The sequence below is a fragment of the Melanaphis sacchari genome, unplaced genomic scaffold, assembly GCF_002803265.2.
Source record: "Melanaphis sacchari strain LSU unplaced genomic scaffold, SCAv2.0 Contig330_pilon_pilon, whole genome shotgun sequence".
Lineage (NCBI taxonomy): Eukaryota > Metazoa > Arthropoda > Insecta > Hemiptera > Aphididae > Melanaphis > Melanaphis sacchari.
The window spans coordinates 304,018-326,840 of NW_020271200.1; the positions used below are offsets into that span (position 1 = coordinate 304,018).

Consider the following 22,823-nt stretch of genomic DNA (forward strand, 5'->3'; position numbering starts at 1 on the left):
TGTAAGCTAGAAAGTGCTTTAATCTAATATTTACTAATAATGGTTTTAATTCCTCAAATTACACGTGAAAAAAATCGATAAAATTATATTATCTAATATTTTTTTTTTTTTTTTTTATTATAGCTTCAAGTTACAACTAATTTAGCTCAACAATTAAATAATAATTATCTAATATTATAATTCATTTTTATTCTGAAAAAAATAATTTTTGATTTATAAACTGTTTAATTAGGCAGTAATCTGTAGCTACTTATGTATAATGCAGTTTTATTTTTTTCATCTTGTTTTTTGAATTACCACGAGAATAAATACACCTAATCTAATGTTATAATATTCTTAAAATATATAATATATACCAGATTTATTTAGATTAATATTTTAATTTTTTTTGTAAATTACATAAAAAAAAATGTCAACTATTTTTATTTTTACCACTACGATTAGCATATAATTATTAGAATATGAAAGTTTTTCCTAAGAAGAAAATTTTTATACAAAAAACATGTCACCTTCGACACTTTTAATTATTAAATACAACCTTACTTCATAGTCTTACAACAGTACAATGGGTTGCAACAATATTAATACTTCAATAATATGATAGGTACTACCCAATACCCATTGGTGCAAATAGGGGCCAATCAAAAAATTGTGCCTAACAAAAATCATATAAATATTTGTTTGGTAAAAAGTACCTATTGTATAATTCTGCAACCATTTTTTTAAAGATATAAGAATTGTTTTTTTCTTCGAAGAAAATATGCTAAAGAGTTAAGTCTTCAAGAGAACAATAATATTTTGACTCAACTATATAATATTTTACCACATACTTGAGCATCAACTACTCCGTTCGCTTAATATGTATAAAAAGATATGTATTGAATGTAAATCGTGCAATTTATGTGAATAATAACTTATAATTGATAAATTTCGATGATAAGACGAAAAATATCTATATAGTTGAATGATTGACAAGTGTGTAAACAATAAAACTATATAAATAAATGAGCGTATATTGACAAATGAAAAATGTTTAAACCTCTTGTAGGTTATATAACTATGTTAACATATTATATTACACTAGCTACAAGGTATTCATTACTTTTTATTAATAAAATATAAAATAGAACAAATATTGATGTAATAAAAGTACCTAATAAATTATTAATTCGATATTTATTGAAAAATTGTCTTTTTCCATTTAGAGTTTAACAACATTAAAAATATACAGATACTATGATTGTAAACAAAATGTCAAACAAATGCAAATCTGATCCATAAAAACGATTTATTGTACTGAAAGGAATAGTTATATCAGATTCGAACGTAAAAACACCTACATGTAGGATTGCGAAATTATTTGTATAATATAAGGGTACGCCTCCATTTCATTAGATTAAAATCGACCATCATTGAAAAAATCGGTACAAGTAATAATAATTTAATACAATAGTCATATATCTACTCATGTTTGATTTTGATATCATAAATTATATTTCTTTTTAAAATGTCTAACATAGTTTGTAAATAAAAATATAAACTAATAATAAATTTAGTATACTACGGATTTGACCTGTGAGTGATATATTGAACGCCATTATTTCATTTTTGATATAGTGGTCCGCGTCCAGTGGTGATATTTTTATTCACTAGTAGTTACACACTTACACCTATCCATAATTAATAATGTATAGATTCGAATTATTATAAAATATACAGTTTATCGATACATCGTTTCATACCAACGATTTATTATTTCATTTTATCGCCATGAAGTCTGTAAAAACGTTCTGGACCGACTATTGCGAAAAGAGTTCTTTGCATGGCCTCCGGTACGTCGTCCACAAGGAAGCAACTTCCTGGGAAAGGTAAGAACTAAGAACTACGATTTTCGTCCGAACTATTATTTCAGTCAATTCACATAATTAAACGACTATACGAGGTGTAGTATATTATATACATACACATTTATTATAATATTATAATATGTATTGAGTTTAACATACCTATATCATAGTCGATTAATACATATCTAGATATTTTAACTGTGTATGAAAATAAAAAAGAACTGTCAGGGTGGTTATTTTGTAGTCTATGTCATAGACACTATGATATTCATAATCGGTGATCGGCATACTTCATTGAGTATTTTTTTACTTAATGACATTCTTACTCCGTTTAATGAGGATATATATTTTTTACTCAAAATAAATTACATCTGCTAAAATCGTGTGATACGTAATTTTAAGGTAGAATTTTTGAAATCAATCGCTATCGATTATATATATTTAATATTTAACTTGGTTATTTATTTATTTAAATTTAATATGTTTCTTTTATTATTATTATTATTTAAATTTTATTACCAAGCCAATAATATACATAATACTAACCTTAAAAGCTACTCGTATATATTCTGATACATTTTAAGAATTAAGAATTGATGCAGGACCACAAGAGGGTAGAGGGGTTAAAGTACTAAAATTAAACTTTATATATCAGCGTTCCCAAGTAGGCAATATTGCCTTCTTGAGGTCGATAGAACTATCAAAGTTACAATCTCAATTTAGAGGACATTGTAGTATTATGAACGCAGGCATTGACTGTTTCTATGTGAATTTTTTTAATCTGAATTTTTCTTCAGCAGCCGCTTCATTGTAACGTAGTTGTACGTAGTTATATTATATTTTTAAACTAATTATTATTGCAAATTAGTAATTACTATCAATGCAGGCACGTTGATCTCATTAGGATAACATCAATTTTATTTACGATTTATATACTAATATTACACACATACAATAAATTAATTTGTCATTGCATATTTTAAAAATGTGTTCTTTTTTTGAACAAATGATTAGCAATTAAAATAACGTTGTCATACATTTCAAAAAAAATCATTTTCATATTAAAGGGCTGGTAAAAAATTTTTTATCATCAAAAGACGCGTTGAGTAAAAAAATTTCAGGAAAAACTTATATATTATAATTGTACTACAAAGTAGAGCTATGAACGGTTTAGCAAACTAATGAATTTCATACAAATTCAAATTAATCAAGTCATTACCATTTTAAATATGATATTTTATTTTGCATATAATTTGGACGTTATATAGTATCTACTATCTATAACCAATAGTCCAATAATATCTAAGTTAATAGGTAAGATGTATGGTGTATATATACTTATGCCAAATATAACAATTTTCAGAAGTATGATTTAATAACTATTATTATATTTAAACTATTATAAAATTGTGTTAACCAGTAAAATTAAAATGATATTATGGATCACAACCCATAACATTTATGTTACTTGTGTTTTTTCTTATATGAAACAGATTCTACATATCATAATGAGATAAGTATCCAATAGTGTCATCATCCTATTAAAATATATTTATTTATACAAGGAAGTCTAAAAACGTTAAGAAAATTAATTTTAGTAAAAAATTATTGATCTGAGTTATAAATTAATAACGAAAATTTTTTTTTATTAATTTAAACATTATTAACAATTTTTTTGTTTTATTTATAATATTTTTTAATAGATTATTGTGGGCAGTGTTAATGGCAGTCGCTAGTGTCACTATACTTGTGCATCTGTACGCTTCATGGAAAAGTTTCTCGTATTCGTCCATGCAAATCGTAGTGGACAATCCTCGATTTCCGCTAAGCAAAATCGATTTTCCGGCAGTAACAATTTGTTCCATAAACAAAATCCTTTATTCGAAGGCTAAAAGATTATTTTTAAGGTATGAATTAAATTTATTATCGATATAGTAACCAAGAGGCTTACAGGTATCTCACTACTTTAACACACGTTACTGACATAAACTAATTATAAATTTCAAAATAAAATTTGTTTTATAAGTATGTATAAATTATTTTATGATGTTTGTTCTATTCATGTAATTTATTTATTTTAGTATCAACGTACATATATAATATATATTCTGCTAAAAATATTAATTAATAAATACTATGGTTACTGATTTATGAGCATATAAATATACAAAGCAGGAATGTTAAATTCTTACACGAAACACGAACCTAAAAGGATTACTTTATTTATGCTCGTATATTATACGATTTGTAAGTTAAGGCTAGGCGTTAATAAACTAAAAAATCAAATAACACTTAACTAAGTTACATAATTTAAAAAGAAAAAATTTTAAAGTATATTCTAACGTAACGATTTTAAAACTTATTCCATTTAATATCTTAATATGTACTTATTAAAAAATGATTAAGTTTATAGTCAGCATGACTTAGACAAAATCAATTTATATTGTATTTTGATTTCTACTATTAATATTTTTATTGATTAAACATTTTTTTTTTTTTTTAATGTCCAAACAACTTCGTCCATTTGCACCTATTCGACTGTTTCTAATAGAAAAATGTTCTGATCAACTATGAAGGAATCTAGTTATTATTTCTACATACCTACTAAAAAGTCAAAATTAAAATTGTTCAGTACTTTTTAAAATAATAAGGAAAAACTATAAACAAAAATGAAAAATATGTTAAGGCATATGATCAGCTATAACTTTTAAACGCAATATTCTGTAAATACAATTCTGCAAATAATAATTAATACATTTATATTTCTATAAGAACATAGATTTAATTATACACCATGTCTATAATATAAACTTTATATATACTATTAAAATATAGTAATTACTACACTGTATCACTTGCGTGGTTTGTTTTTAGTAAATACGAAAATGAACCAGAATTGAAAAAAAAATACGAAAACTCGCTGTACATTATGGAAATTTTACAATATCCACACTATAAAGATCTTAAAAACTTCGTTAAAACTAACCCTGTTCTGACCGATTTCCCATCAGAAAATATCTCCGATCTCATGTTGAAAGTAATACTTATACGTAGTTATATTAATATTATATTATAATATAGTTCGCAATTATAAATTTAATACCATTATCTACTATTATTAATTATTATAGTTAAGTTATATCAACCATGTCGCAATGCGTTTTAGCTTATGCCCACCATTGACGAGGTATTTGATGCGTGTTACTGGAGAGGCACCGGTTTCAATTGTTCAGATATATTACGACTGCAAAGAACTGAAGAAGGATTTTGTTATTCATTCAACAGCAAAACGTCGGAAAGGACGACAAAGTAAATATTAAATAATAACGTCATAATTTATCGGACTTATTATTCTGTCTTATTTATTCACCTGTTATTCCTTTGATACGAGTGATTTGTCAATATATTAATGAGATAATACTATATTACTATGTGTATATATAGGTAGTAGTACTCTTAGTTCAATATGTTATTTATATTTCTAGTATAATTAATATGTAATGCAACACAATCATGAAATATTTGTAAAAATAAAATGTCCGTAAAGAATTTAAAAAAAATTATTCAGTTTAGAAATTTTTCATTAAACTGGGTGATTAATTTAGCATCAAGTCTGTAATATATAGTACTATTTTTAGTACTAATTATCATATTATATGTCTATTCGTATTTATTAAGGTCACTACCTTAATAAATACGAATAGAATATTCAGTAGGTAATATAAGTATGCATTGATAAATATAAGTACAGATGTAGAATATTTTACATGTAATGTTGGTATTATACGTAAATAATATATTTATTAAGTATTTAAACTACATATTACATAAAATTCTACAGGTAAAAAAGCTGTTTTTTATTTACGAGTATTCAAATAATCCTGCGGCAACAGTGGCCATTAAATTATATTAAAAAGATTAAATTACAAATGGATAACATTAACATATAAAATAAAAGTAGGTAAAATAATACACAAATTAAAATATATGTGACAACAAATTTTAATGAGGCAGAGATAGAGTTGAGTTTCTGTTTAAATTACACAGATAAGTGATTTTAGAAGAATAAAAGTTTCTCTGTTCTAGACATATATACCTACGGCATTCAGTGAAAATATAAATAAATAATTTTTCATAAACAATTTAGTCATATTATAATATTCATTAGTTATTATCATGACTGTTATTAGTGCATAATAATACAAAATTAATATATGTGTGATGATTATTTTATAACTGTTTATATAGGATTCTGGACTTTTATTCTCTTACTTAAGTTCGAAGTTTGGAAAGTTTTATTTTCGTTAATTCGGTTTAATTTCATTTTTTTTACTTAACTTCCAAAAGCTTAAATTAAATTAAAAAATTAGTTAAAATTTATTGATACCAATAGTTCTTTTAAAAGACAATGGGTACAAATGATATAACACTGTTGTTCTTTATTGTGGCTAAGCTAAACAATATACATATTCACAATGCACGTGTATTCAATAAATTAAAACTATATTAACAGTAAGTACTTTAACACGATTATTATATAAATAGAAAATTAACACAAAAGTAAAAAAAAAAAAGTCTTTAGAAACTGATAAAAACAACTTAACAAGTAGGTAATTAATATTAATTTTATTATAATATTAGCCTCTAGGCAAAGTTGAATTCATATTTTTTTTTACATGATATTATTGGCTGACTATTAATGTTTCCGAATTTCCATTTGACATAATTCTAAATGTATATTGTATAATAATTTGCCAACATCCAGCCGCCATAAATAGTATAGGCATACTTTTTTTTTGGCATCAACAACTAATGAGCATTTTAGAATGAAAATACTAAAATTATACCTACTGTATATAATCAATTTATATTAGAATTTAGCACAGAAATCGACAAATAAAATACTATGAAAAATGTTGATAAAAATTTGATTACCTACTATAGTTGTAAGTACTTAGAATACACGGTGACTGGTAAGTATTTTCAATGGATGGAAATATAAAAAGTAGATACGTATGATAACTTGTAATTTATAATTAATTATAAATTAAAATACATCTATATAGCTTATAATTTTATTGAACATTACTATAGGTATACTACTATTACACGGGGACTTTAAGGTATATTTATTTATAAGAGTAACTTTTTTTTAAAGTCATTCATAAAATACATACGTAACTTACAAACATTAAAGCTGTACATGTAACCGTAGAATCAGTTACTCCTACTAGTTCTACTAATATTAATTTTTTAATTAAGGCGGCTTCAGCGTCACCAACACCATATAATAATGAAATTTCCAATATATGAGCCACTAGCGAAAAAGGTTAATAAGTAATAATATAATATAATACTACTATCTATGTTTAAAAAAATTTTACTAGAGTTATTTGAATATCGTCAAATATAAGTTATTTATACAATCAATTTATTCATCATCACCAATAACCATTTGTACTTTACTTTTATTTATACAGACGAATTTATCTAAATTAGTAATTTATTTTTATTTTATATAATTATTTAGAGAACTTACAACTATTTATCAAGATAAGTCTCAACACTGTTCATATTAATAAGTACTTAAATAAATTTAAATGTTTTTTATGTGTTATAAATTATATATACATTATTTCATGTGTTATTGAAGTTAACCAGCACTAGTTTTAAATTTTAATATGACTAATCTATATTATAGAAAATACATTTTTATTATTTATTTTGCTCAAATATTCCATACATTATATATAATGACCAACTTTTTAACTTGGATCGTAACATGTATATTCCCATTATCATATCATCACCAACGACACCAACTAACCCTCTCCTTCACACCAAAAAAAAAAAGCTGATCAGATACGTGACGTAAAGGTACATATGTGTATGTATACCATAAAAAGTATTTTTCGAATTTCGTCAAAATAACCTAGCCTTTTCGTTATAAAAAAAAATATATACATATCTAAATAAACAAGTTCGCTTCTACAATTTGGAAATGTAAAAGATGCTAAAATTATATAAAAATTAAATCAACTTAAACAATTTTTTATGTTTAAATACTTAAAGACATAAGTACATTATATCATATAAAAAGCCCAAAATATTTTTATTTTGAAAAATACTCATGAGTTATTCAAGAAATACAATGTTAAGTAGACAATATTTCAGACATATTTGTTTTATTTTTATTTAATTAAATTATTTTGATCATTTTTTAGTTAATAGTACCGACCTATGTAATATGATGTATACCTACGCTATACTTGAAATCTATTTTTAATTCAGATTTTCATAAAAAATAATAGTTAAATTGATGTGTATTTTTTAAATATTTATTTTAAGAACTAAATTTATTACTGTATATAAAATGTCTATAGTATTTATGATCGTTTTGTTGTTTTCAGTGACAGCGAAATCAACCCACCAATCGCCAAACCAAACGGCAAGTTGATACCTCTCAAAAACAACGTTGCGGGCATGATGACCGGTCTCGAGTTGATTATGAAAAGTTTGATCACTGAATACTTTCCGAACGACAAGCGATTCAAAGGATACAACGTACGGCATCGTTGTTTTATCGAAACTCGGGGTCATGACAATAGGCAAAATATTATATTCTTTTATGCATATAATGACACCAATTCCCTCCAAAGTTAAACTTTCTCTTTAAATGGAAGTTTGAAGTATAAACTTTTGAAGAAATGTATGATAATATCCTCCACACATGGTTATACAATTGATTTATAATAATTATAATTTATAAGTGATACTAAAATAATACAACCGTTAAATATTTCTTCGCTCTTTAAATTATAAGTTATTAGTAAAAATTAATTGAGATGGATAATAATTAGCAGCTTCGCATGTAAAATCAAAAACATGATTAAAAAGTTCCGTACTTGTAATTTTATTCAAATAATATTAGACTGGAACAAAATTGTTTTTTGTAATGCCTTTCTATCTATTATACAAAAACTAACACTGTCGGCTACATTCGACACTCGATTTTACGATACTCGACTTATAAAATATATTAATTTAAACACATAAAATCGGGTTTCCTCCAAAAATGTGTACAGAATTTTAAATTCTTTAACTGGTTATACAATTAAATTATTTAGTTTAGTGTAGCCAACATATTATAATATAGCTCCTATTGCAAGAATAAAAAAATTCTATACTTTGACGTGTGCATTTGTACGTTGTAGACATCCAGTTTATTACCAAATAGTGCTATTGTACGATTAAAGTGAAAAAAAAATAGACAAATATTTTAAATTTTAAATTTTTACGCATAAGTACGTGAATTGCATCAATAATCGACGAGTGATATTTTTTGCTAAAAACTAAAAAGCGTGTACTTATACTTTTTGTTTGCATCAAATAAGTAGTAAAGTTAGAAGTACGAAAAGAAAACATATTTAATATTTTATGAACTTCACCCGAGATTAATTGACCCCCTTTATGTTTGATTTTTTTTTTTTTTTTGTAAATTTTATAAATTGTTTTTTTAAAAGTTTTTTAATTTTAATGGCAATTGACTTAGATATCGATTTATATGTAGATAATGATACACACGCCCGAGGACTTCCCAGACATTTCAAGCAGCTACAAGGTGTACAGCGAATTGAATCAATCGTCAAGGATATCGGTGAGCGTAAGTCACATACGGGCAGACGAATCGTTACATCGTCTCAGCGAAAAAGACCGTAAATGTTTCTTTTACGAGACGAAAACAACAAAAACGAAGAACTTCCCGTCGTCAAGGAGCAACGCCGAGGACAACTGTTACAGCGAATGCCGGCTAATGAGTACTTATAAAATGTGCAATTGCACTCCGTACTACTTTAATATGGATGGTATGCGTTGATTGAATACCTAAAGTAATAGATTTGGTTTATTATGACGTAATATTATATTTTACTGGATAAACATATAATATGCATAATCATAGGCGTCCCCGGGGAGGGGGCAAGACGGGGCACTTGCCCTCCCCCAGAAATTTAATTTTGTTATCTTTATTATACCTAATAATTTAATGTAATAATGATGAAACATAATAATGTATTATAAATGAAATTTATAAAAAAAATCTTCATTTATTTTTTAAATTATTTTGCCCCCTAGAAAAATGTCTGGGGACGCCTATGTGTATAATATAATAATTTGGACATTTCAAACAAGTCTAAACGTTAATTTTAAGCTTTTATCGAACGTCTGTTTATCTTTTCGCTTTCACCCAAATGACAATATATCTTGTAAGTTGTATTATCGTAAATTATTTCCCTCCAAAATATACGATGTGCCTACTTACTTCAATATATTTTATAATTTTGTTACCCAAACTACACTTTATAAGCCATCTAAAATACATCATATCCTTTACCCCTAGGGATTTTTTAAATTTTAAATCAAGATAGAAGGTAATATTTCTAGTGTCTCTAACTAACGATCCATAGCTAAATTTCTAAAATATTTCTTATCAATCACATCAAAATAATTTATTTAACTCAGATTTTTCCGTAAAATGTATTTTTTCATACGAGTATCTATGTGCAAAACTAGGTAGGTTATGCACTTTTTTTTTTTGTTTTAAAATGTATTACAACTCTAAATATATTATTGCTATCTTAACTGTCAATTTCTTGGATTATTAAATACAAATAAGTATACAATTAAAAACTCCTAGCCTTAAATATAAATATATACTAACTAAACTATTGTGATTTGATTATGATTTTAAAATGGCCAGTAAATATTTTGATACCGACAATTAAAAAACTGAAGTAATGTGACTGGACTAAACATTTTTATTTCTGTGGTTATAGAGAGCCAGCAACAATGTGGAATTAAAGACATACAATGTCTCAGCAAAGTCAAAGGTATCTACATACTTTATACTTATAAGTTATATTATCTAATGATTTATGATTAACGAATAACGAGTTAGGTAAACACAAATTATATTGTTTATAAATAAGAATTTAAAAACTTATTATTAATAAGTACCTACAGAATAAAAACCATAGCTGGGTGCCTGGAGTAGATACGTTAAAACAATAAAATTAAAAAAAAAATTAATTAAATTAATATTTACTTAAACAAAAAATAGTAGGCAATTGGGTACTGTTCAGTTGTACATTAGATGTCGAGTAGGTCACTGTGATTGAATTTTTAAATTTGAATTCAGTAATACATTATAAGATACGAAAAATATTTCTGAGCGGAGACGATCTGTTAGTCTATATCACTAAGTAAATTTCATAATATATTTTTTGATAAAGCTATTAAAGTAATTTATTTTACTAATGATATTATGGTAGGTTGATTTCATTTTTGCAAAAATATTGCATTTGTTATATTATTAGTATTTAATAATTAAAATAATTTATATTATATTTATAACATAATATATTATTTTTATTAACTTTTTTGTGGATAACACTTTATCATAAAATAATATAAAATATAGGTTCATAGCATAAATAAACAATATCTTAAAATAATTGATCTACATATTTTTAAAATACCTATAATTTTATAATATAGGTACGTAAAAGTTTTGCGTCCCAACAAATATTAAATTTATTTTTGAATTATAAAATAATCGTTATTCATCGTTAAAATATGTAATTTTATTTCGTCAACATTTAAACTTGAAATATCTTAAAAAAAATAAATAATTTACATGTATAATTTTTAGGCCTTTTAGTTTCAGCATGAACTAATTAAGAGAAATATTTGATCTTCAAATTTTAGCCTTAAAGAATCTATTAATCACGAGTAATTCAATAAAATACTTGTAGTTTGAAAATTGTCACAATTTTAACGATTTTGTAAAAATGTGAATATAAAATATTGTGCCTATTAAAACAAATTATGTGAGATCTTAAATTCAATTTTCAATAATTTTATTTATCGTTGGACTAAAATTATCGTTAATTATGAAAAAAATCTATTTTATTCTCAAGCCTTTAGATAGCCCAAAAAGAGTCAACATATATTGAAAATTAAACTGTGTAATAAAAATGATAATATAAACGTTTGGTGAAAATTTTAAGTGCCTATCTACAGTTATTCGCTTTAAATAACAACAAAAAACAAAATCCATTTGAGAAAAAATGATTACCTATTATACGGATGAATATTCAATGTCATAAAAATGTCATTTTTAAATAACCATAAAAAATGAATGTGACTCGAGAAAGGAATTTTATGTACGAAAAAATAATCAAATATGTATTTAAAAATATGCACATTTGCATCAAATATTAAATTATGTAATTAAATATGTTCTAAAAAAAATTACACACTCATATTACATTTTTTCTTTAGATATTTTATCTACTTATTTTAGTTCATTTTAATAATCTCACTTTAATTAATTAAATATACTTATTCAATATCATTTTTGACCTTGATTTGTGAAAAATATTTACAGAAATGCTTAATTTTCGATAAACTATCGAAGTATGCAAGAAAAACTTAAAATATGCATTAAAAACTTATAGTATTTTATCATAAATGTTGTGAAGTATGTACTAAATAAACTAAGTATACAATAAAATTAACAAGAAAAATATGCAAGTGCATAAAAGTCTTTGCTCTACTTATAATAGATCACTGGATTTAACTTAGATGAGTACTTAAAAAAGTTGCTAACAAAAATGATTTTTTCAAAAATGATAGGTATTACGTTAATATTCCAGTTTTTCTATATATTTTTTTTAGTTTTTTCATATTGTTTACTATTTACGAATAGTAATGTACTAATAATATTTTACTTTTTACTCCCAAAGTACCAACTCCATCTAATCTGTTGCCAGAAACCATTAAAACAATTGTAATGCTTAAAAAAGCGATGACAGACATAAATCATTGAAAAACCTTTAGATAAGTATATTTATTGCTTAAGTGAACGTCAAATATAAAACTTAATATAACATTAAAAATAAATATTTTATATTAACAAAGTTTAAATAACGTCATACACGACATTTCTATATTGTTCAAATAAACAATTACTTGAAACCGTAAAAACAATCATTTTTTTATTAGTAGGTAACTTACTAATTTACACCATAATTCATAAATCATTAAACAAACTTAACAGCTGTTGATCGCATTTTACAGTGCTTCAATACAATGCTCGAATATCAGAAGAAGAATTTGGATTTCTTAAACAGAGTGCACAGGATTTTATGAACTGTAGTTGCCCACACCCGTGTTCGTTCATAGGATACACGACAGAAATTCGTAACTATGCAAAGTAAGTTTATACCTAAATCGGTAGCCATGTGCCAAGGTAAGCAATATATATGAGTAAGTTGTTGCAACGTAGACTCTGTGTTTATAATTTGAAGGCAACACTATCTACCATGTATCAATTTCAAATTTAAATCAAATCCACCATTGATATTGGCAGATTTACTGTTTGGTCTTGGTGATAAGGAATAGTAGATTTATTTCAATTTGTTTGACACAAAAAAATACAGGAAAAAATATTAATATCTATATGAATATATTTTTATAATACTACTGCGTATAAATCATAATTTTTCTTTTAGGGACTTCATGGCTTATACAAAATTTCCACCGGCTTATACACACATAGAGGTACACTACAAAGAAAGATTTGCCATCAGTTACCTGAGATCCATGAAGTACACTACACAGGATTTATTAGGTAAGCTTAACCAATTTCATAATTCTATAAAATTGTAGTTTATACTTTATAGTAAATTATTTTAACATAGCCATGCAGTGTGTAAACCAGTGGTTCCCAACCTTATTTATTCTATGCCCCCTTTGTAGATTTTCAAAAATCTCGCCCCCTCTACCTATAAATTGAAAAAATTATAATTTTTTTGTTTACTTTACAATTTACAAATAAACTATATAATATTCGGAAAGACTACTTTTTTATTGATGATAGTAATTATTATAAAATATAAATAATTGTAAATAATATAGTATTATAGTGGAATTTTAAACATAATAAAATTTGATAAATAAACATTTTTCTTTGTGATGACTGATTGCGCCTCCCCAGCGATGTGTATACGCCCCCTAGGTTGGAGACCACTGGTGTAAACCATGTATTATTAAATCTAAGGCTTAAATCAATTAAGTAATTTAAATTTAGTTTATTAATTTACAATCTCTAATTATTGCTGTTTGATCTATAAGTATTATTATACAATTATATATAGTAGTGAGTAACCTATATTGCAAAATTCTATGCGCTAACATTAAGATATTTTGTCCAAAAATTAATATTAAATTCATGTTTTGCATTTTATTAGTGACATTTGGCGGGATGGCAAGTCTATTTCTTGGTTGCAGTTTAGTCAGTGTGGTGGAGCTCATTTACGTTATCTATAAATCATTATTTATACTTAAACATAGACATACCAAAGTCGATACACCTTCAAAACACGAACGGCAAATTATCTTATATCGCCACCATCGTAATATATACCATTTTTGCAAACCTCTGTATAAGCCATCAAATATCACATTACCAGAAATCAAATATTAAGCAACACAATAGGTGACATACTTACTTTGTATATTTATATACTTAAAAATACAAAAGAAACATCGCCGGTTTTTGCATGTATACATAGCATTATAATACTGATGATTTAAATTTTTAATATAAGTATTGTTTAACACATAAATTAAAACTAATATCAATTATTTTAAAATATAATATAACACTATTGTATTTTATCACACGGTAAATTTGGCATTGCAGTTATATAACATCATAATGTAAAAAAAAAAAAAACAAAAACAATAACTTAACTTTAACAATATATTTGGAGATTAGTTGTCTGAATTATTTTCTTTGCTATCATTGTCTCTGAATAAAACATTTTCAAGTACTAAAAATCAAATAATAAAAGAAAAAAGTTATAATAGTAAAAATTAGATGATTTTATTCAACAATATTTTATTATATATTAAAAATAAATCTCTAAAACTGATCCTCTTAATTATTTCATCATTAAAATAATTTCTAAATCGAGTATATCAATTGATTTATAAAGTTATTAAAATTTAAGAAACTTATTTTCATGTAATATTATAATATTTTATCATTTTAATCACATTCAATTAGTTTATACTACTTATATTTCACACATAAATTGAATACTACATATCTATGGATGTATTTTGTTTTTTTTTTTTAATAGAACAAAAATTGAATAAATATGTTACATTTGAGAATTTTAGCATTGTTTATTTTAATCTACACTCTAACCTAATACTTAATTTGTTTTCATAATAATGTATACTTTTTCATTTAAATTTGAAATAAAATAATAAAATAGTTTATTAACTTGATATTAATAATTATTAACACAAAATTTGATGAATTTATAAAGATGTAATTTGTTAAATGGATCATGTAATAAAATGAATAGAATCATGCATATTGTCCTATGCCAGAATATAAAAAATAACATAGATATGAAAATATCTATGTTAAAATATCTATGGATAAAATATTTTTGTCTGTCTTCACTCAGCGATAGTCACTAGTTCATGTGTGCACAACTATTATTCGTAGTACTCAAGTATTACCAATAAGAATGCTTAAATAACATAAAAAGTCTACTACTTGCTAATACTCTTATTCTAGCTTAGATATATATTTTTATTTAACTTGATTAATTCTTACTTCTGAATATATTATCGACACAGTTAATATTAGTTGCCGAGACTGACATACCCCATGATTTCATTGGAATATGTAACGAATCGTTCATTATATCTATACTTGCAATACCCCTGGTAAGTATTATATCATCATATTCTGGTAACTCTTGTCTAAAAAAAATAATCGACGCTAATATTATTTTAAATGTTTTAACCATAATATTATTGATCTATGCATTACAAACCTTATTCTCTTCATAAGTTCAATACCACGTTTTTTGGCTTTATACGATAATTGAACCATATCCAACGCATCTTTATCATCAAATAAAGCATCTGGCTGAAAATTTAAATACAATGTAAACACCAATATTTATATAAATGTTGAGTTATTTTTTACCATTGAACTGACATCAAGAGAAGAGCTTGTAGAACTATTAAATGCAGACAATGATTTATGCAAAAACGTAGGTGAACCATTATGTGCCGACATCTTATATTAACATAAAATACAATAAAATATTTTAATACTTTTAAAAATGTTTACAAAATATTATTAACTAACCAGAGTAGGCAACATGGCCAGCGATGAATTTGCTGATGAAGAAAGATTTTCATTCTTGGATGGTGGTGAATGATCTCTGGATGTCTACATAAAAATTAACCATCACATATAAAGTTGAATAAAAAATCAAATAAAATATACTTACAGCAGGTGGCTGTGGTAATTTATGCCAATCATCAATATGATCATAGAAATGTAAACTCTTTTGTTCCCAACCATCACTATCATCCTCTTGAGAAAATCCATCTCGGCCGTGAAAAGATGCTGACCTCAATACCGGATTACCAGAATTTTCAACACTTTTTCTATATTTGAAATTAATTATGAGAAAAATGTCAACACAAATTACTAAATAAATATATAACTAACTCTTTGGAAGATGATAAAGGTTTTTGATGATCTTTTTTCTTTCCTTGTGCGGCTGCTTTTAATGGGTCATAATTTTTACGTCGCTTCCAATTTTCCAATTCAGTTTCTTTATTTGGAGTTTGAACTTTGTTGCAAAGTATACTCGAGTTCCATTTTTTTTTTGATGATAAATTTTTACGAGCAGATAACAATGGTGACTAAAATAATAAAAAATGTTTTTTTTTTTAATTCTATGTTTTCTAAATAAATATAATTCTGCATACTGAATTTGGTTGAGGTACTCTCGATGTTCTTAAACTATAACGTCCACAGTCGACTCTTGACAAAGATGAACTTAAATTTTGGCTGGAAGGCTTGTATAAGTTAGATTTATCATTGGCAGTCTTGGAGTCAACACTTTTTTTATTTGTATCTTGTTGCAACTTTGTAAATCTATCACGACGCAAGCTAAAATAATTTAATGCTTTGTTAAAAATTGAAAATTTACATAAAAGAAAATAATGGATCATACTTAAAAGTTCGATTATATTGAATAGCAGTGTGACTAGTTTTTTCAACTTTAGCTTCTAGCATAGATACACAATTCTCAGCATCTTTTAAAAGTAATCTGGTGTCGTCATCACTGCCAATACTTTTAGTACTATTTTCCTACAATAATTAGATATTATGAAATACTTGTCATTGTTTAATAACATATTATATATTGACACGAAAGTATAAATTATAAGTTTAAATATATTCATTCCAATTATTCTAACAAACCATACACTTAAGTCTTTTATACTAGATGCATTTGGCAACGGAATATTTGATTTCCTTGTATGTTTCATTAAACTTGATGAATTAGGTTTAATGTCTAAGAAAAAAAAAAAATATTTTTATAAATTATTATTTAGACCAATTTAATTAAATTTAAACAGCCCTCTTACCTGATTTTAATAAAGGCATTGGGCTTGAAAGAGTTGATTTGTTTTGATTCAATTTTGAATGCCATTCATTGACCCAACTAGACCGTAGTTTCTAAAAAATGAATTATAAATTTAATTAAACTTAATTTATAAATCAAAAGTTATATTTATATTAAAAATAATTAAATTACCTTAACCATTGAATTTGATTTCTTAAAATCATCAACAATATCGTCACAATCTGATGATTGTTTAGATTTATTATCTTTAGATGTATCATTTCTCTCAATAATGTAGGTACCTGTACTACCAGTATCGCTATTGGAAGAGGAATCATCACAGTCATTGGATTCTAGGTAATTTTTATGGTCTGGACTAGAATAAGATATTCCATTGTCTATAGAAACAAAAAAAAATAAAAAATAAAATTATATTCTATTAATTGTTTAAAGTCCTTAAATGTTTTAATGATAAAAACAAATAAATATTAATCAAATTTTTATATTAAAATTACATTTAAATATCTGAGTTCACAGATAATTATCAACTTTTTAGTAATTTTATATTTTTAATAAACAAAATATTCTATAGTCTTAACATTTTTTTTTCATCTGAATTTCAATACATTTAAAAAAATACAATTTTAAATGTCATCAAATAAATATGTATACAGAATAAAAATGTATCTTTATAGTTTAACTAACACATTTATTGATATAAACTCACCTTTAGAATTAGACATTGTAGTTATAGACACAGTATCACCTTTTGTCTAAAATTAAAATTTTGAATCAATTTAAAGTATATATTTTAGTAGTTTATAAAATACAATAATACATTACCGTTGTTGACTGAAAAACACTGTTGACGGGTAATGATAGATTACGTTGATGTTTACGAACAAAGTTATTAATATTAGATTCATTTTCACCAGAATCTCTTGCGTTTTGCCCATTCAGTCTTGATGATGCTTGTATTGTTTGCTCTCTCCACTTATAATCAGAATTCATATTTTTTGTTTATAAAATCTATAAAAGGTATTATTAACTTCAATAATATGACTTAACATTGATATTATATATTTCTTTCTAATAACACTGTTATGTTTAAAATTAAAATATATAATTATTTAATTAGAATGTATGGAAAAATAAATGATCTAAAATATTATCGCCAATATTATACTTATTATTTTTACATGTCACAAGTTAAAAATCTAGTAAGTGTTTTTTAGTTAAATTAGATCTAGGTAAACAATAATGAATTCATAGTGGTATGCCACTATGTGCAATATACTCCTCAACTACTTTTCAAAATATTTATATTTCTAAATATATTCCTATCATTAATCTATTTGTATAAATTCTAAATCAAAACTGTTTGAACATTAGGCAAAGAATTATTATGATTATGGTAATAATTAGTAAACAATTAATAATAATTATAGAAAAATGTACTTGAGTCCGTCTAGTTCAATTATTATTATACATTAAAAATTATAATAATAATGAAAATACCTAGTATAAAGGTAGACAGTAATAAATTACTAACAATCTTAGTAAAATGTTTGTACAAAATGTGTAAATAGTTATTAATCTATTAAATTTTTTGAATCAACAAGTTTATTTTGATAAATGTATAATTTGTTTAAACTATTAAATAGTTATTTCCTTTAACTTTCTTAATATCCAATACCTACTTTTCTATATATTTTATAATTATTTACTGTTTAATTTCTATTAATTTAACAAATAAATAAAACTAGGTACACTTATTATGGAAAGGCTACCAAAATTTCTAAATATGTTTTCATTTGACAAAAAAATTAAAAATGTGATGCTGTTATAATTCCATGTGTTTTATGATATTAATTAAGTCATAACATTTGAATAGCAGCCCTTAAAAAAATGTATAACTATGCAAACTTAAATATTTTTTAAGTATATCTAGAGTCCAGTTACTTCATTAAATGTGTTTCAGTTTTTAGAGCATTTACATAATTAATAAAATCTACTTATATATTTTATATTAAGAGAAAATTAAAAATAAATAATAGTATGCAATTTAAACATAGAAAAAATAACCCATACAATTTATTTGTGAGTGATTTATGGTTAAACTGTTAGTTATTAAATTACATTATTAATATTTTCTTATTTATTTTGAACTAAAACAAAGTTAATTGACGTGAAACAGGAAACCTTGGAATGGTATAACTAACACATTTAGTAACTCATTATTATTATTTCTGTTACACTAAACACAGAAAAAACAAATAAATAATCCTATTAACTAAATATTTCATTAAAAAAAATATTATTAATTAGTATTATTTACTTTAAAATGTAACTTTTACTTCCTATTCCTCTATATTAATTTTTATGGGTGTATTTTTTACTGAATTACATGTTCTCTAATGTATGCTTCTTCAAAATATGAATAAATTAATTATGAATTCAACCTAAATATTGCAATAAATTTAATTAACATGACAATTACATTTATATGAACATATATACTACATATATAGCATAGTTGTAATGTTCAACCAAATACTATATTGTCTATATCTATAACTAATTTAATTACCTACTTTACTCAATTATTTTTTAGAAAATAAAATAATGTGTAAAATGTAAATTATGTATGTCAAATAAACATAAACCAAGTGAGTATAACTCAATTGAAAACAATTTAATATTTTTACACTTAACAACTAAATCAATAATATCTATCATTTGCTTAAAAAAAATTTCAGTAACTAAAAACTACCTATACATAATTAACTACAAATTAGAAAAATTAGAATTTAAATATGATAATTGGTAGTAAAAACTTTACAGGTTTGGAAGTTTTTTCTTAGTGGTCAAAAAGGAATATACATCTATATAAACTACAAATTTCAATCATTGCCCAATAATTGAAAAAATCTACATATAAAATATTATTTTAGTACATGGAATAAAAAAAAAATTTTTATTATTTATAAGTTAATACATTATCATATTACAACTGGAGTCTTACTAAGTACATAATCTTTCATTCATAATAATTCATATATCTAATATTTATTTTTTTATTTTAATTTAAAACTTAATAACTTCTAATCAAAATAAATGTTCTTGTTACTTATGGAAAACTAAATACTCATTAGTTAGAAAGAAATTTTAGATAAAATTATTTAAAAATGTTATTACTATGAGGAAAAAGTAAAGAATATTAGTAAAATTTAAATAGAACAATTATTAACTGAAAGTTAGTTAGGTATTTAATAAAAAAATTTTATATTATATTCTAAAATTAATTATTATCAATATTCATAAAAATTTAAAATGTTTAAACAAACTAAGATTTTTTAACTATGGAAAAAATGTATAAATAATTTAGATATAATATAAGTATCACAAATCATATAACAATATAAAATTGAAATACCTAGATAATAAATTATGAATAATTATTAGTACATTTTAAAATGTGTACTTATAGGAAAGTATTACTAAATGGTGTCCATAACATACAAAAATTAGCTTATCAAACATGTTAAGTGCATGAGTAGATAATACATTTTATATATATTAAATATACTTATAATTAAGTAAACACAATATTACCTATTATGGTTTCAATAAAAATAAATCTATTATGTATTGAATTGATGAATGATTAAACCTATTATCTAAAAAATAACTATTAAGTTAACGGAAAAACTATTCATTCCAATCTAATTGATGGAGATTGTTTATATTTTTTTTAAACGCAAGAAAGAATTTTCAAATAATATACTACACTTACTTTATTGCTTTATACACATCTGAAGTTTCCTTTTAAAAGTTTAGAACAATAATAAATGTTCTATTCTTTGCATAGATAAATATGAGTTGTTTAGATTAATAGAAATTTAAACAAATAGCATTATCAAAAAAAAAATTGTGGAGTAGATAAAAGTATTTAACAGGTAATAATACACAGAATGACGCTCTGCCAGTGTTTGTTGGAAAACAACACGGTACCGTCCTGGCAACAAAAACTATAAAGTTTATCAAATCTGGACAAATGTCAATGCAATAGGGTCAAGTTCAACTGGGTCTAACAACGCCTGCAGGTACATTTTATTTTAAATTTAAACGCGATTTGAAATTTCGCGAATGCGACATCAGCGTGTGTGAAATTTTTCGTGCGTGGGACCAAAGGGCGGGGAGCAGCGAATGGCAAAAATAGTACAAAAATAGTCTCGACCGCCACCGCTTCGGACGTTACCGATTGTTGTCGTCGGCCAAAAATCTTCGGTCTAACGAAAGACGTGATACGCTTAAGACCAACTCACCGGAATCACAGGCAACTCGTCTGCACGGTTCTGGGCCGCGTCATCGTCTTGGAACGCAGTTCGTAACAAGCACACGCGACTGAGGTTCTTGACGACTATGATATTTTATGAGAACAGCGAAAGACGGAGACGGTTCAAAAACGAACCGACGCTCGATAATGACAATATTGATAATAAATACTCTAGTGGTCCTTTAACATTAACGCTTACGCCTAGGAAACTGACAGCTCGCGTAGTGTCATAGTAGTCGTCGTTTTATCAGCAAATGACCACCAACTCTGGCGAAGATCGCTTATCACATCGAGAGCGCGCTAGCGCTCGAACGACAAGAAGTAGTCGGCCGCCGACGAGCTGATTATTGCTTGTTTATTATTTGTGTTATCATAGCCGACGTCGACGTGGTACCTTTACATTCCCGTGGCGGTATTCCGTGGTTGATTAGGTACGGCTAACGAGTGACGACAGATGCACTCATAGATCTTATACTTAGATTATGATGGGCAATGTAGGCAAAATTATACATTGCCCAGGCTTGTAACGAACTCAAAAACATTATATTTTAAATAAGTTCATAAACATAAATTTTTATTAATATACAATATATTATAATATAATAAAATTATTTACACATTAACGTATAGTGGAATATAAGATAAATTAAATACAATTTTTTTTGGTACCTCGTGTCTCTTACTAATATAGGTATTTGAAATACTAACAGACAATGGTTTCATAATATTATAGTTGATAGTTACAATGTCTAATTTACTACAGGCAAAGTATACTTGAACCGATGAAAGTATAACCCTGCACGGTCAAAATAATATTTTAATGTATTGTCCAAAAACAGTGGGCTAAGTATACATAGACTGGTCAATGTTCACATTGCCCAAAAGTCTACTTTGCCAGTAACATATGTATTCATCGTTAATTTTAATCAGTATTTTTATTTGTCTTAGGTTCATTTCAAAAATTTTGTTCGTATCATTATGTATTTTGATAAAAGTTTTTAAATAGGTATAAAATTAAATTTGTTTTTTTTTTTTTTTTTTGTTGAATTTAAAATCATAATATGAATAAAATATTTATTAAGTCTTATCAAATATATATATATATATATATATATATATATA

General features: G+C 25.0%; 2 protein-coding genes across 3 annotated transcripts; one reads left to right on the top strand and one right to left on the bottom strand.

Moving 5' to 3' along the window:
* Window positions 1–1,770: 1,770 nt before the first annotated feature.
* On the top strand, window positions 1,771–14,669 carry LOC112596661 (pickpocket protein 19-like). Its single transcript, XM_025342422.1, has 10 exons — window positions 1,771–1,868; window positions 3,551–3,754; window positions 4,722–4,884; window positions 5,014–5,156; window positions 8,258–8,411; window positions 9,418–9,712; window positions 10,682–10,735; window positions 12,987–13,122; window positions 13,421–13,539; window positions 14,159–14,669. The coding sequence occupies exons 1-10, from the start codon at window positions 1,771–1,773 to the stop codon at window positions 14,392–14,394; spliced, it is 1,602 nt and encodes a 533-aa protein (XP_025198207.1). The 3' UTR covers window positions 14,395–14,669.
* LOC112596651 (uncharacterized protein DDB_G0284459-like) lies at window positions 14,592–21,944 on the bottom strand. Of its 2 annotated transcripts, none has more exons than XM_025342407.1 (15): window positions 21,691–21,944; window positions 18,206–18,391; window positions 18,090–18,135; window positions 17,555–17,760; window positions 17,385–17,475; window positions 17,223–17,311; window positions 16,967–17,103; window positions 16,719–16,902; window positions 16,456–16,652; window positions 16,232–16,391; window positions 16,087–16,170; window positions 15,922–16,014; window positions 15,767–15,861; window positions 15,544–15,692; window positions 14,592–14,743 (listed from the first exon to the last, which is right to left on the bottom strand). In XM_025342407.1, exons 2-15 carry the CDS (start codon window positions 18,371–18,373, stop codon window positions 14,685–14,687), a joined length of 1,758 nt encoding a protein of 585 aa, XP_025198192.1. In that variant the 5' UTR covers window positions 18,374–18,391; window positions 21,691–21,944; the 3' UTR covers window positions 14,592–14,684. The 2 variants fall into 2 exon arrangements, with proteins under 2 accessions (XP_025198192.1, XP_025198193.1); XM_025342408.1 differs by lacking the exon at window positions 21,691–21,944 and adding an exon at window positions 21,159–21,178.
* Between the last annotated feature and the right edge of the window lie 879 nt (window positions 21,945–22,823).

Coding starts and splice junctions, on each gene's coding strand:
- LOC112596661 (XM_025342422.1), top strand. CDS start 1,771: ATGAAGTCTGTAAAAACGTTCTGGACCGACTATTGCGAAAAGAGTTCT. Junction 9,713..10,681: donor GTACTACTTTAATATGGATG/GTATGCGTTGAT, acceptor CTGTGGTTATAG/AGAGCCAGCAACAATGTGGA. Junction 13,123..13,420: donor GAAATTCGTAACTATGCAAA/GTAAGTTTATAC, acceptor TTTTTCTTTTAG/GGACTTCATGGCTTATACAA.
- LOC112596651 (XM_025342407.1), bottom strand. CDS start 18,373: ATGAATTCTGATTATAAGTGGAGAGAGCAAACAATACAAGCATCATCA. Junction 17,476..17,554: donor AATCAAATTCAATGGTTAAG/GTAATTTAATTA, acceptor TTCATTTTTTAG/AAACTACGGTCTAGTTGGGT. Junction 15,693..15,766: donor GAACTTATGAAGAGAATAAG/GTTTGTAATGCA, acceptor TATTTTTTTTAG/ACAAGAGTTACCAGAATATG.